This window comes from Alosa alosa, chromosome 14 (assembly GCF_017589495.1).
Source record: "Alosa alosa isolate M-15738 ecotype Scorff River chromosome 14, AALO_Geno_1.1, whole genome shotgun sequence".
Taxonomy (NCBI): domain Eukaryota; kingdom Metazoa; phylum Chordata; class Actinopteri; order Clupeiformes; family Clupeidae; genus Alosa; species Alosa alosa.
Genome location: NC_063202.1, coordinates 4,786,733 through 4,802,825, shown reverse-complemented (window position 1 = coordinate 4,802,825; position 16,093 = coordinate 4,786,733). Strand labels below are relative to the sequence as shown.

Here is a 16,093-nt window from a genome sequence, read left to right as displayed (position 1 = left end):
TCATGCATAGTCTATAAACTACAGCGGCAGCAGGCTGGACATGAGCACAGGCTGGACTGGACTAGCGCTGCACTGCTGCTCCTGCTGCTGTTACTGAAGGAGACAGCAGTGTGTGTGTGTGTGTGTGTGTGTGTGTCTGACTGGGCATTTGGGTCGCCATGCGGCACAGGGGGTCAGGTGCTGGGCTGAGCCAGTGGAGAGGGATGTCCATGGGGCATCTGAGTTCACCCGTGGTGCACACGTGGCCAGGCCTCAGGGCCCGAATCAAACACAGAGACATTATTGTGTCATAGCCAGTGAGAGGAGGGATTGGACGAGAGGAAGAGAGGAGGGGGTCAGGGTGGAGAGAAAGAGGCTTTTTGCTCTGGCATACATGAGCAAATAAATCATTTAAATCTTTTTTCTTTGGCACCTTGGTAAAAGTAAAATAATCGATTTAAAAAAAAACAATTTTAAATATGTTTTAAAAACATATAATTCATAGAATGAAAGGAGTCAGTGTATTAAATCATGATGCATTCATGTGCAAAACAGGAGAGCCAGACCATAGTACATAGAGGGAGGATACGCAATGGATCATTACCAAAGCTCAACACCTGAAAGCAGATTACAGAACACTTGGCAATAATATGTCATTTGATTCATTTGTTTGTCGGATTGTCTCTGCAGTTCTGCAGCAGTAGGACTCTCAAATGCCAAATGTGTTCGTTCATGGGAAACCCCACCTTCACTGAGCACTTAGCCAGTGTTCCATCCATTACACTGGAACTGAGGCTGTGGAGGAGTGCCGAGTTTTGGCAGAGTGAGAGCTTATCATGCAGCAACAGCCTCTCCTTTCAAACCAGTGTGGGAGTGATGGAAAGACCACACATCTTTTTTTCCCCCTTTTTCTCTGAAGACATTTATCGCTTTCCAAGTAGGCAGCTAATTGTGAATATCAACATCACTTCATGAGATCTGTGAATGTACAGTTGTAGGCAGTTGCAGACAGGGTCGGTAGGCTATTGTGAAGGCCTTTGTCCAGGGAAGTCAACCTAGAGCCAGAGGCTTCCTTCCTTTGCTAGCTTTTGCAACAGCCTAGTTACCAATCTAGACAGTGGCAGCAGAGTTGATTTTTCTTGACACAGAACACTGAAGATTAGGGCTTCCTCTGGTGTGAGTCAGTGTGTCAGTGTGTCCGTGTGTGTGTGTGTGTGTGTGTGTGTGTGTGTGTGTGTGTGTGTGTGTGTGTGTATGCGTGAGGAGGAGGTTGCTGCATACATATCTTACTTGGTACTCAACAACGAAGAATGCAGGAAAGTGTCATGACACTTATACAGAGAAATGCAAGAGGAAATTACACAAACATGTGACCACCACTCCGACATCAATAGGATAAAGGAAAGAGCCTCATGCACATCTTCCTCCTCACCACACCACAACAGGACCTCTAGGGGAATTCTCATCTGACTATGTGAGAAAGCGGAAGCCACAGAGATAAGCGAGAGAGAGAGAGAGACTCTGAGAGAAAGGGAAACCGGCTGGCCAGAGCCCAGAGCCAAAATGAACTCGCATCGAGAGAACAGCTAGGCCAGGCGACGGGGAGTCATGGCATGCAACAGGTCCTGGAAGAATGCAGCCCCAAACCAGAGAGCAGGAGAACCCCGTCACGGAACCCTACAGAGGCCCGCTCGCCACAGCCACACTAACGAGCCTCACGCTTAAATAGCACATCATTTCACTGATAAGAAAGAGTCGCAGACTAGCGAGGGATGCATCAATACCACTTTTTATCAGATCTGTGGGGTGTACTACGAATCTCCATTAGTGGGTTAGCGAGGTATGTTGCGCTCAAAGCCAGGCTATGCTGTGACACGAAAGTGGATCTGTTTTAGTGTCGCTATATCACCATGGTATCTTATGCTGTCAACCAAACCTGGTCGGGAGGAGGTTATGTGCTAAGTTATAGCTCAAATCGCGGTAATCTACCGCGACACTGACCAATCAATTGTCTTAAAACGGTTCTCTCACGTAGGGATTCTGTCATATATCTTACAGGTGGAGCTCCGCCTCTACTAACATTTTGGATCTCGAATGCACTTTAATAGTGCTGTGCGTGCAAATATCCCACTATGGACGTGCATACCATACAACAACTGATGACAATTGATTTATTTGATGTTATAGGTTAGACACAAAAAATGACCGCAGTGTAGATTAAGCTATCGCTCATGAATGCGGAAGTAATCGTTTTTAAATAGAGGCGGTCTTGTGCGTCTCCACGTTACACGATTGGCCAGTCATCCCAACACCGAGAACGCGCACAGATCTGAGTTTGTTTGACAAATATATCACATAACTGCAATCGTAGCATCACTTAACGTATACCCCTGAGTCAAGGCTTTGTCAAGCCTCGATATGTCTACATAGCCTAGATATGTCTAACGTGCTTCGTAGTATACCGCACAGGTACCGCTACTTACATTTGTGTACCTGCTGATTCTGTGTACCGATACAAGTACTTAATAAAGCAGTATTTCTATCTTAAAAATAACAAAAGAGTGCAATGGATTTTGCTTTTATCATATGCACACTGGTAGCTACAATATAAAATTTAAACAATAGGAATTTAAAAACAGGAGGCTATTTACAACCAAAAAATAAACAAACCCACTATGTAAACAAATAGCCTACAACCGCAACTTTGAGTTTAAAGCAATGTTGTGATGAAGTGGTATTGGAGAATTGCTATGAATATATGAGCATGAGTATATAAGCACTGCATCCACCCGATACTGGTATTGGTATCCGTACATCCCTACCAACAACAAAAATAATCTGCAGAGCACGGCTGGTAGAGAAGTGGTGGCATGCCTTGATTCTTAGCCCTATAGATACATTTTTCTCTCCCTACATACCCGGGGATTACAGAGGATGCGCTAAAACTGTTGACAGACGTTGATTAAGTAAGAAAATAGCGGCTCTGATAGTTCTCTGACCCTGACAGGAGAGGAGGATGAGCATGGCTGAAATCAGGGCCCAAAGTGTTCCCATCTAATTATTTCATTACTCCTGCATTAGTGGCGCTCGATTAAATGAAGACTGCTTCATTTCCTGAGGCCAGCTTCCCAGGGTAGCCTGACGTTGTCATAGGCCTACTCAAATTCTAGTCAGAATACGAGTCTGATACTGCTCGATTGGGACGTAATTATGGGGCGTGTTTCAACCGATACAGGGGGGGAATGCCTCTGCACTCAATTAGATAGACCTAACCAATCAGAGCAACAAAATAGCTTACCGTGAGGTGTAGGAAGAAAAACACACAAACCATCCTTCTGCTCCTATATCCCCTCCGTTTTTAAAAATAATTCTGTGATATGCTACAAACATGTTAAACAGCTGGGAAAGGCTGTCGCAAATCCCTCGAACAGGTGGTCAATCAGAGATTTCAAATGAACGAGGGAACATGTCGCAATGCAACAGCGCTGTTTTCCCTTGATGAAAGTGAAACCACCAGTTTTCCCACATCTCAACTTTGGCCAAAGTTTTCAGAAATAATCGTTTTCAGTGATACAAACTCATTAAATAATATGAATTTTCCATATGGGGTCTTAAAAGCCATGTATCCTTCTAGCCACAGCGTTTTTGTTTCAAACATAAGCATAATCTAAGCGTGCTCAGATGACGTGATGGACAGGTGAGCAACAGCGCCTGGTCCATCATCGTAAAGCCTGATTTGATTGGTCCGCCCGATTTAGGGTGAGCATACTTGCCCCACAATGGAGCAATGCCAGACCGAACTTCCCGTGGGGCGGGACTAAGTTCGGAATGGCACCCAGGCTATCAGGGAGCACACATGGGGGAAACTGAAGATTCGAACACAGCCATGAAGATGTTGTAAAAATACTGAGCTGCAGCCCACTCGTAAAAAAAGGTGAGCACCACCAAAACAGTAAAAGTCTAAAGAAAACCTTATGTAATGCACAAAGACTTTTTTAGTATCCTTTTAAAATATGTATGGCTTATGTCATCCCTTCAAGTTAACTCCTTTTAAGCTCTCCTCTGGGGAAGTTAAGATTTGCTGTGGTTCATCTAGGCTAATGTATAATTAATGTTGGTATTTTACACTGTTATCATAAACAATACAGATTTAGACGTGTGTCATACCCTGGCTGGTTCTGAGATCGGACAAAGAGGAAGATAAAGGCAGGATTGTGGAGTTTACACCCCATTTAACTGCTCTCCGTTTAGAAACTGCCAGACTCTCAGCACCTCTAGTTTTTAACACGTTTGCAGTAAACAGCAGTTCAGATGGTGCCAGTGAAACAACCCTGGCCTTAATCAATCCCGATCCATCCTTGCCAAGAGAAAGAAAACACCACTTTCCATGTACAGCAAATCCCCCAATCTCTACCGACCCACCCCTGAAGAGGCTGTAATTCACAGTAATCCAGCTAGCGCATTAGCACTAATGACAGTTGGTATTAAAGATTCATTACAGGCTGGTGGGGCAGTTTGAGTTTGCAATGCAGTGATGAGGCTGAAGTGGCGGTTGGGGGGGGGGGGGTGGGGCGTTAGAAGCTGGAGTCAAGTCATGCTCCAGACCCCAGCCGACTCAATGATGGCTCTGGGAGGAATGTTTCTGTTGGCCCCCACCAAGCGAGAGGGGCCTTAACGAGGAGCCGAGAGAAAGAGCCCAACTAAAAACTGAAAGCAAGATCCACCCTACTCCATCCCACCACCCCTGGGCAACTCAGTAAGCCTCATCCCCATCAGAGAGGAGTGCTCAACCCACCCTGGGGGCATTCCAGCCCCTGAGGAGGTGGCTGATGAGGGGGACCGATGAGCTGGAGGAACACCCGTAAAACCGTCTGCAACCAGCTTTCGCCAACAACCAGCTTTCGCCAACAACCAGCTTTCGCCAACAACCAGCTTTCTCTTTCTCTTTCTCTCTCTGAAAATGACTAAGTGACATCCAGTGAAGTGTCGATGAATTAAACTTTTGTTCATTGTTTTGTGGAAAACGCGGGCTGATTTATCTCCGAGTCATCTGACTTGCCAAATGCAACTCGCACTGCTCCAAACAACTCAACCAAAAAGGAACATGTCCCTTGGCATAGTCAAAGCGTTAATGGAATTCAGGGCTCATGTTCATAAACCGTCTCCGTGTAGGAGTTTCTGATCCGGGATTTACAACATATGCGCCTAAACTTACGTGCTATGAGCTAAGGAGCAAAAAATGAGCCTGAAGCAAACTGTCTTACTACACTGTGTGCCCTCCTTAACGCTTTCAGCTCACCGGTGGACGCTAGCCTATTTGTTTGAGGTCATCCAGTTTGTGATGTGTGGCTTGAACAGAGATATCAACTGGCTCTGGGAAAGGCCTTGTGGCCCTGATGTGGACAGACGCTACCTTCAGCTGCCATGCTTTTAACCTAGTACTGTATGCACAAAAGACTGAGCAGACATCTAAATTACGGCATGACTGGTATCAAATCCTACCACCTCAGAATGTTGCAGATAGCTGATAGCAATAGCCACCTACATGTAGCAGCAGAATATAGTAGATAGCCACAGCATTGAGAAAGAGAAAGAGAGAAAGAAAGAGAGAGAATGCTTATTGCCTGATACCTGGCTTTGAAAACACGGCAACAAGGCTTGTCTTGCTAGGATATATACTGTAGGGAAAAAATTAGTAGTGTTCAGTCACCATTTCAATAGAACAACTGAAAGGCTCAACATTTCAAAGCACTTTTATCATTACTGAGGTAATTATCCTTGGCAGGCGTTACCTTGAGAGTGCTTTATTGCAATTGACATTGTCTGATATGATTATTATAATTTATAGTCATCTATGATGAGGTTTCAGGCTAGCAGCCAAGTCAAAAAATCAAAGCTGCAGTGGTCAGGATGTGCCTTCACGCCTGACAAAACACAGAACCAAAATGTTTAATTAAACTGTGCTCAACCTGTGCACTGCCTGTGTACCGAGTTTTCTTTTCCAGGAATCTCTGGTAAAGCAATAGCAGTGATATGGAATCCTACACGGGCGCAAATCTGTCACAAAGAACACCACTGAATCTGCCCCCACACTAAAGAATGTATGTAGGTTGAGGTTCACAAGTTGGCAATGCTTCAGTCATTAGTCAAAACTCTAATTAAGTCAAAACACACTCAAGAGACAGGGCGAGTCACATTTAGCATGAGGTTGCCACAGCACACTTGGCAGAAATCCAGCTGGTAGAAGCTGCTATGACACACACCCATAGTCATATAATTGTTAAGTTAAGGACACCTTCAAAATTCGATTTTTAAAAACGGAAGAGTAGTCTTCTTTACTACTGCTACTAGTCGAAAGCCCAAGACTTACTTTGGAATCCCTTGGATACAGCAGGTATAATGAACCTTCAGTGACTAATACTGAGCCTGCTACCACAACCACACTGGATTGCGCAATGTACTGTTCACATTGGCATCTTTCACAACGCATGCCACTTAGCATTCCTGAATTATTGTAATGGCCTAGAACGGATGCCTTAGGGCTTAAGCCGTTTCACCGAGACCATACAAACCAGTTTGGCCGTGTTGCAGAAGCACTGCAAACAGGAATGCCTGGAAAGAGTCCTTTTTTGTCCCAGAAGAAAACCCAATTTAATGTCACACCATTCACAATAGCACAGGCTTCCTCAATTATTAAACAGCCTCCGCAGCATATGTTTCCCCATCCATCTACTCTGATCACTTCTCCTGAAAGGCCGCTGTGTGGACTCTGGTATCTAACACATCAGTCGCATATGCCTGTGGGGATTACGTAGCTTTGGCCATTTAAATTAATGGTGTTTGCCATTTAGATTAAAGGCCATGAAAGCTCGGTTTTCCCAAGAGCGAAATCACAGCAAATCTTAGCTCCCTCATTGTTGCTGCACGGAACAGACAAAAACATTCCAAACGAAGCTTTTTAAAAGGGAATTTCACAAGAGAGAGAAAGAATGAAAAAAAGAAAGATTTTCTTTAAACAAACTTCGCTAATACACTTCATGATCCTCCCCTTTCGCTATGCTTTTTAAAACACTGTTTTTTAACATGTCAATCTATAGAGGCGAAAATGGGAGCCTTACACAAAATTGTGGGACACAAGTACTGAGAGCTTTAAAGGGAGGTCTGTGATTACCAAGATGGATCACTCTGCTACCTGGGCTTCCTGTAGTGCTAGTGGTTCACAGCTACTGCACTGTCGGTAATCTGTGATGGTCTATCTCTCTGAGCAAACAATTAAAGTTGGTCCTCTGCACTCAAAAACCACTTAATAGGGCCAACTGGTTGGACATTAACTGGCACGCTTAAATATTAGCTTTTCACAACAGTCCAGGCCAACATTCCCAAGCAGGACTACAAAGGGGCAGCTTTTTATGCTTATGCTAAATTTTTAGGCTATGACTTAAATAAAAGTACAGGACTCACAGGCGTTGTTCATTAACAACAGCTTAACTTAAACCTGTTCAAATTCTACTAGTCATGTTGTATTAGATATCTGAACAGGATTGACCCCAGTTACCTAACTGGACACAAAACATCTGCACTCAAAAATCAACAAGCGTTCAATTAACCTAATCTGGAATCTTGGCTGGCTTCATGCGAGTGCTTTGGCATACATGGAATGCATAAACCAAAAGTCAAACAATACTAGTTACAACTGAAAGTGCTCAGTGCACTATTCAAACAGCTCAGCGTGGTTCTGGAGACCTCGGTCATTCGTTCCTTTTCGTTATTGTAAAGCAAACACAGATATCTCAATATCTCCACCCTTACAAGTAACCAAAGTGATAATGTTTGGCCAACAGAGTCTAAAATACCACAGCTTGCGTCACAAGCGGAGCCAGAAGTGTGGGCCTCTTGGTCACAGTAATTACAGTATCTGTGTTACCACAACAGGTTCAGACGTTCCAGCCATCTGTTGACAAGTGGCAAGGAACTAATGGAATGAATGGTATCGTAGGTGCAGAGACAAGACCTAGAGGGAAGTGACTTTTGTCACCTGATACTTGTCTGGCATGCTTTCAAGACTGCAAAACAAGTTGTTGAAATCTCAGCACTGTAAACATATTTACTTGAATAATTGCTTGATCAAGCAAGTAATAGGCTGAATGTGACAACTTGTATTGTAGCATGTCCTGGCTCTATTAAGAGGCTACTGGATAGATGCCCTGGATACTCAAGTTTACTACTTGACAAGGTTTAACAAACAAAGACTACAGCTGCCTACGACTGATACCAAACAGGTCCACCAAAGCAACGACACTGAACATTCCTGCCTGCAAACTCCGCAACGCAATGAGTAGGGCCAATAACATTAGATGCATTGGGAGATTTACTCTTCGTGTGGAGCTGTAGAAAAACATGACATGCTTCTGGTTTTTGTGATCGGGAGCTAGTGGTGACTATTGTGAGCACGGACAGCAGACCCCCGTGCAAATAATCTGGATTACAGCGCATTAGAGCGTTCTAAAGAGTTGCAACAGCACCACGCCACTGGAACAGCTGTGCTGGCCCAAAGCGCCATTTCATAACCAAACACCCGCAGCCCTCCAAAACAGCAGGAGCCCATCCTGCCGAGTAAGCACTGGGAGCCAAAGAGCAGCCTACTATATCAGCTCTATCAACGAAACTGGATATGGTAAACGATGAGGCCTTCATCAAAGGCATGGTGACTTCCTGTGAGTTAAATGGCTTTTTGAAAGGACTTTACTGGCTATTTCACTGAAACTCACTCAGAATGACCACTATGCATAGCACAATTTAGCAGTGTTGTTAGGTGCTCCTGTGCCATATTAAAGCAATTAACTTTGCAACTGTGTGCAATTGACTTTGACATCCTCATATGATGTGAGGCTTGGACAAGATTAGGTTATTGAACATGTCACTCCAAATAACAATTGTCATTAATCCAGCTTTTCAGCAAAAAGGGCAGCATGCCCAACCATTCCAATCCAGCGTCGTGATGGGCATGAGGAGTGAAACACAGCTTGAAAATCTCCATACCTCTAACACCGGCCCAGCTCCGAGGATGGTCTGCTCCACTCCACTGGCGAAGCCCTTCTGACTGAGGGCGGTGAGGTGGTGGATGAGGAAGTTGGTGCTCTGGGTCTTGCCCGAGCCGCTCTCGCCGCTGATGACGATGCACTGGTCCTGCCGCCGCTGCAGCATGGTGTGGTAGGCCACGTCGGCCACGGCGTAGATGTGCGGCTCCAGCTTGCCCAGCTGGTGGTTGTCGTACATCTTGACGTATTTGGGATTGTAGATGGGCAGGAACTTGAAGGGGTTGATGACGATGAGGATGCTGCCCACATAGGTGTAGATCTTCTCCTGCTTGAAGCGCCGAGCGCGCAGGTTGTCCAGCAGCGTCTTCTCGTTGAGGTCCGGCAGGCTGCAGAGGTCCTCGTACTCCTTGGGCGGCGGCTGCGGCAGGAAGCCGCGCTCCACCATGCGCCGGCGCTCCTCGGTCACGCGGAGCCACATCTGCAGGCTGGCGTAGTGGATGGAGCCGTCCAGGTTCTTCTCCCGCAGGAGGAAGCGGTAGTCCTCGCCGCCGAAGCGGTTCTCCAGAGCCATGCGTGGCCACAGCATCATGCGCTGCACCGGGCAGTCGCTGGGGTTGAGGATCCATTCTTCGCCGCCGAACTCCTTCACCTCGGCCAAGACGTAGAGCTTGGTGCGGTCCAGGCGGAGTCGGTCGATGACCTGCTCGATGACGTCGGCGGCGGTGGTGTTCTTGCGAGCGCTGACCGGGCAGTAGATGGTGCCCTCGGCGATGTTGCCCGGGTAGATGCGCAGGGTGAACTCCGAGTCCTCGAAGCGTCGTCTCCCCCCAACATCATGAAGGTTCATGTTGGAGCTGCAGTTCCCATGAGCACCGGCAGCAGCGGCGCGTCCTTCCAAAAGCACAGGAGACTGCTTCAAGACATTACCACTACACCACAGAGACAGAGAGTAGGGAGTGATAGATAGATAGATAGATAGATAGATAGATAGATAGATAGATAGATAGATAGATAGATAGATAGATAGATAGAGAGAGGGAGATAGAGGGATGGAGAGACAAGGGAAGGAGAGGGAAACAGAACAGAGATCTATTAAAGTCAAGACAAAACTCAGCCAAGATTACTCACTCAGAACAGAGATCTATTAAAGACAACACAAAACCCTACAGATCAGATTACTCACTCATGACCTCTCTGACTCATCTCATGCTCTTGCTTTTAATTCCTTGACTCCCACAATAATCATATCTGACTAACTATAAAATGACAATACATATACTGTTCCGTTTCAAGACACTAAATGGCCTTTTGGGGGCAGTCTGCAGGCCCAGGCCAGGCAGACAGAGGAGCTGTTGCACAGTGTGGACAAAAGGGCTGATCAGGGGTGTCCGGATGCACTGGGGGTTACTATCTCCCCTCCACACAGCACACTTCATTATTCCGTTGCCAAGATAACCACATGGCACCTTCTCCAATGAACACACAATAGAGCAATTCAAGACCCGCTCAGATTGAATAGCCTACCATTCACTGCTGCACGCAACCCAATATATTTGGCAAGCAAACTACCCCTATTATACCAGCAAATGGTCTGGTTCTTTACTGAATACAGAAAATCCAGAACAGACACAGGGAAAAACATCTTAAAACAAATTCAGCATTTTTTCAGCGACAACGCTTTCTTTCGCAAATTCTTTTCAGTTAAAACAGACATAATGAGAATGTGAAAACATTTTTGAGTGATTTATAAGCTTACTGCTTCTTCCTACAGCTTTAAAATGCTGAAACTAGCCGGCTGACCATGGCTGTGCCTAAATAGCTCCGTCTGCTTGCGTCTCAGACCAGTGCTCCATTGCGTTATTCAATCAAGCCATTCATTCCCCAGCTCAATGGCTTGATTGAATTCTCCCCCAAATTTTAAGACTGCCACACACACACAAATGCGTGCACATACAGGCAGACATGGAGACGAGCAAATGCTTTGCATGCCCCAGTGCACTCTGCACCTCTAACCAGATTGCATAAGGATACACACACACACACAAGGGTATTAGGTGGCGCATGGCGCACTTTGCCGAGCTATCTGAGGATTTGGGTACCTCGCGGTGTAGCAGATGGTCAGGGCACTACTTAAAGGATAGGAGAAGATTTGCAGGAAGATTCCACTCACAGCACCCATGTGGTTTCCCCCTGTTTTCCACATCAGGACAGGCAACTAACTAATGGCCACAGCCGCTCCTTCAGCCAACACACAGCTTTTAACGGCAATCTATTCTGGAAAATCAATACTGTCGACTGTACTGCATGCCACCTGAAATGACAATATTATGAGGTAAACATCTCTGTCATTATATAATATGCGCTACAGTTTTATGTGTCGTAGTAGCCACATTTTGTACCCAGGATATGATTTGTCAACATTCTGAATGTACTTGCTCGACTATTTTCACTTTCTTTTCAAGTTATCTGTGCTTATCTTTGTATCATGTTGAAAGAATGTGTTGTGTCCTGACGTCACGGACATAAAAGAGAAGCAGCGGCTATCAGTCTGTGCTTTTGTCCTTGGAGGGACACATATTTGAAACAGCAAGTCATGCAGCCAGAGGACACAAAGAGCCGGTCCTTTCATCTGTAGAGAGCAGGGGTCTGCGGAGCCGATAAAGCAGCACTTATGCCCCACAGCAGTGACATGGTGGCAACGCCAACTGCCCTCTCCTTGTCCTGCCAAAAATCACTCATCTCTCAAATACGGGTGACACTCAGAGCACGGCAGAGAGTCGCGACCCAGGGCACCACTCCAGTCCATTCAAAAGCAACAGACCACAGCGGTTCCTGAGAGTCGCCGGACTAGGTCATGAAGGGACGGGCTCTTGTAGTATTTGCTGTGAAATTATTTCAGCTATTTCAGTAGCCTATTCAGTCCTGTTTTACAGCTTACAAATGAATTTGCGGAACACAAGTACACCTTCTAAGGGCTTTTGAATTGGGACGTGGGCCAGAGACAAGTTTATGTAAGAGAAGAGAGTCATGATTCACAGATTTGACATTAATCCCTAATTTGAATTAGAGATTACGTGGAGAATGGACAGCCTAAAAAGGGTTCCTCTTCTGCAGTGGTGCAATAATTTTTCCTCATTCTCTCTGTCGGTCTGTGTCTCCCTGTCTGTGTCTTCCCAAGATGAGCGAGTCGGGGGGGGGGACGACCTGTAGTTCGACACTAAACAGACAGCAGATTACAGGGCTGACGGAACGCTGAGAGAAAACAACTGCAAACTGAACACGTCCACTGCCACTGAGTCCTGGTTTATTGTTCCTGGTAATTACAATAGATATATGATTACACAGAGAACTTACAACTTTCAAAAGCCCAGCAAGCAAGCCAAGCTGCGGTGAAATATCCAGCTGTCAAAAACCAGCCCAGCGAATAGTGATTACTTGGGGGGTGGGGGTGGGGGTGGTGGCTCTCGAGTCTGAGTGAGGACTCCACTTTCTGCATGAGCAGTACTGAGGGAGCCTTAGTGCTTTGGGTTTATCACTAGCAAATGATTCTGGAGCCGATAACAGAAATCACCAGGGAGCCAGAAGAACATGAACCCCTCCACCTGCATTACGCCATCAAAGAAGTGAAATTATGCCCGTTATTGGGATTTAATGCTCATCTCATGCAGACACTGCAAAAGGACTCTTAGCCACCTCAAGGGGACTAAAGTTTTGAGAGAGTGAGGTAAGCGTGACATCATGAGGAATAAGATTTATTCAGGAAAAGACAAAGAGAGCATCTCAGTGAACTCTTTTGACTGAGCAAAGTCAGACCAAGGCCATTGGCAAAACTGAACAGACAGAGACGATGCTCTTGATGTTTGCAATTGCGGTTACCTCACCAGAGGTAACTCTGGACATGAACCCCTCTTTCCCTCTCACACACACACACACACACACACACACACACACAAACATGCAGACACACAGTAACACACACACACACAAAGAGGGAGGAGATAAAGCAGGCCCTGGGCCGAGGGGGGAGAGCTGAGCTGATAATGAAGCCTGTGGCAGCTGGACGTCTGATTGATCTCTGGGGCAGAGAGGAGGCAGAAGCCCACGAGCACTCTGTCTGCTCAGGCACCAACACGCTCGGCCGCTGCACTTCTGGCTCTGTCTAAAACACTAAAAAAAACACACACACACACACACACACACACACACACACACACACACACACAAACACAGAAACACAGAAACACCTCCAGCTGGCAGTTGACCAGGGCCTGTGCAGAAGTTGAAGCAACAAGTTTCTAAAGATCATGTCCAAACACAAGACAAGTGCAAGTGTAGTGTCATTTTAAAAGGTCAACCATCCTTTCTGCAGGCAATGCTTATATGATGTCTACCGTGGATATTTTCTTCTTTATACTGCATGTCTGTTATCAACCGACAGTCTCTGCACTGTTTGCTGAGAGACTAGACCTATTACAGAAAAGCTAACTTTAAAGAATGTCATATACACTGCACACACTACTTTCAATTCAGCACTAAAAAAAAAAAAAGAGATGCTTTTTTAGCCAGTGATTTGAGTTATTGAACTAAATTTTTGTTTGTTCAGCCACATAAAAGAGACAAATTTTCCTTGAGTACAGCTTTAACTTACCTCACCGTTTGTAGTGTATCAACACGGACCATGGACCACAGTACTTATTATTAGGTCTTGATAATAGAAAACTGAAGCAACTTCCTTGTGTTTGTCTTACTTAATAAGTAAAAACAAAAAAAAATGTTTCGTCTAAATTGTTCTGGGCAATGTTACGTCAGGAATGCACAAAGTAATGACCAAAAAAAGCAGCCCTTGTGAGCCCTGTGGGCTGAAAGAATCCATTAGACGGGACGGGTCACAGGGTATACGCAGAGAACTGCAGTCATTGGCTTCCAAAGCATGTTCCTCCACCAGGCTTCATCTGGCTGCCAGAGAGGAACGGGACACAGCCACAGCACACACAGCTCAAACTCCGCAGCAAAGCAACGGTCAGCAACGCTGGACCCACAGCTCAAACTCCATGACAAACGGTCAAGAACACTTGACTCACACTTCAAACCTCACGTCAAAGTTAACGGACATGACACGCAGGACAGTTCAAATCTCTGCATATGGTCACTTCCCCGAGAGGCGCCTCTAGCAGCCTACATCCCCGAGCCGTGAGTAATCCAACCAGGAGTGGCACATGCTGACGACAAGGAGCTGGTCTCGAGCCAATCACAAACAGGTGCCGCTGCGAGAGGGGGTGAGAAATGGGAGCACTAGGAGCAGGCTGCACTGACGCTACCTTCCCCTTCCAGAGGTAACACAGAGAGTGTCCTTTTCAGAGGCGCTGCTCTGAACTTCTATTTCCTGTGCCTCGGCTGTGACATCTCAATCCACGAGCGAATGGCCCCACAAAAAAATGTCCATTCTGCCTGCTGGCCCGGCCTCGTACGTGTGGCAGATGTGGCATAAAAACTGCCCCCACACCCCTTCAAACTACCCACAACCCCAGCAGCAGCTCCCTCAGGCAAATCAGATCCGTTCCTCTGCGAGCTCTCTGCCACAGACCCCCTGCTCGTTTCCAGTCCCCTATGGTGAAGTGGACAGACGCTCCGCTCTCCTCTGGTCACTTCCTCTGCCTTTCCTTCTTCAACAGTTCGTTCTCTCTCTCTCTCTCTCTCTCACAGTCACACTCACACACACACACTTACTGACTCTCCGCACTTTGTGCTCTCCCAGCCTGAGCGAATGACAAGGAAGTGGCGGTATGTGAGAGGTTTGGCAGCTGGAGGGTGGAGGCAAAAAGCACGGATGGGAGGGGGGAGGTTGGTGGCAGGCAGGGGGGTTGCTGCAGTTTCCTGAAATTTGATCACGGGGAAGGAGGAAACAAGGGAAGGAACAGAGAGGTAGATACATACAGTACATAGATAGATAACAGATACAGAGAGATAGAGAGAGAGGGAGAGAGAGAGGAGGGGGAGAGAGAGATTAAAACAGAGAAAACTAAATTAGAAAGAAAAGCAAATGGAAATAGAGAGGGGAGAGGACTGTTGTACACAAACAGTGACATAACACATGACTAGCCTGGAGGGAAAGAGAGGGAGAGAGAGAACGATAGGAAAAAGAGAGAGAAGAAGAGAGCGAGAGGGGAGGAGGAGCAGGAGTGGGGAGGGAGGATTCCTGAGGTCTGCGCACAGTCAGTCAGCAGGCTGTCAGAGGAGCCATGGGGAGGGATGGAAAGCTGCAGCCTCCCACTCCTCTCGCCAGGGCCCCCGTCACTCTTCAAAGCCTCCCCGCACTCCCCCACTCCGTTTCAGCTGGCTAGGGTTACAGCCTGCGCCACACTCCGCTCACTGTACGCACAAAAAAAAACAGAACTCTCACAGCGGACCGGGCGCAAGTGGGCTACCGAGCGGCCGTGGAAATTTTAGCAGTCATGGAAATCATGGAGGCCTATGCTGAATCATCAGCATGTTTCAGTGGAAATGACCAGGCCTGTGAGTCAACCTGCAGGGTTAGATCATCCAAGACGGCTGGTATGCCACCAGGAAAGTGAACTGCAAGGCAAAAACTGACTTGAAAAGATTTTACAAAGAAAATGGCAACAGGGCTTGGCACTGCCATCAGCTATCAGCTACCAGCTATCAGGCTACTTTGCCTCCAGTGTCACAAAGGGAGACCGCATGTCAAAAGAACTAAAAATGGCTTTATTCAGATGTAGGTTCACCAGACCCCTGAGCCCGTATCTAAAGGGAGCACTCGAACGTGCCCCTCCCTGTCCAAAGACATTAGCCAGCTCTGACACGGCCCTGCTGGATTCACTTCACAGGCCTGGCCCTGGTGCTCAATCATGTCCTTGTAGTGCAGCTCGCACTGGGCACAGGCATCAGAGGAGAAGGGAGTGCAGTGCACGCTAAAGAGGGTCATTAAGGACAATGGCAAACGCTCTCACCGATGGCTCAGTGTCCCTGCCCTCCTGTTTATTTTTTCACCCATATTAGGTTACATTACAACGCTACGAGCCACACAGAGAGTTTGCTCATGTCAACAGACGTACTAA

The 16,093-nt window shown here is 46.6% G+C and overlaps 1 protein-coding gene across 6 annotated transcripts in view; it reads right to left on the bottom strand.

The window, feature by feature from the left end:
• The window catches only part of LOC125307619 (unconventional myosin-IXAa-like), a 57,442-nt gene that overhangs the window by 27,686 nt on the left and 13,663 nt on the right, over positions 1–16,093 (bottom strand). For 4 of the 6 annotated variants that reach the window (XM_048263671.1, XM_048263672.1, XM_048263674.1 and 1 more), the window contains exons 1-2: positions 13,666–14,772; positions 9,019–9,946 (exon numbers count right to left, since the gene is read on the bottom strand). In XM_048263671.1, the coding sequence (XP_048119628.1) occupies positions 9,019–9,946; positions 13,666–13,697 (960 nt within the window). In that variant the 5' untranslated portion in view covers positions 13,698–14,772. Of the gene's footprint in view, positions 1–9,018; positions 9,947–11,187; positions 12,110–13,665; positions 14,773–16,093 lie in introns of those variants that run through there. The other 2 variants (XM_048263677.1, XM_048263676.1) reach the window with 2 other exon arrangements.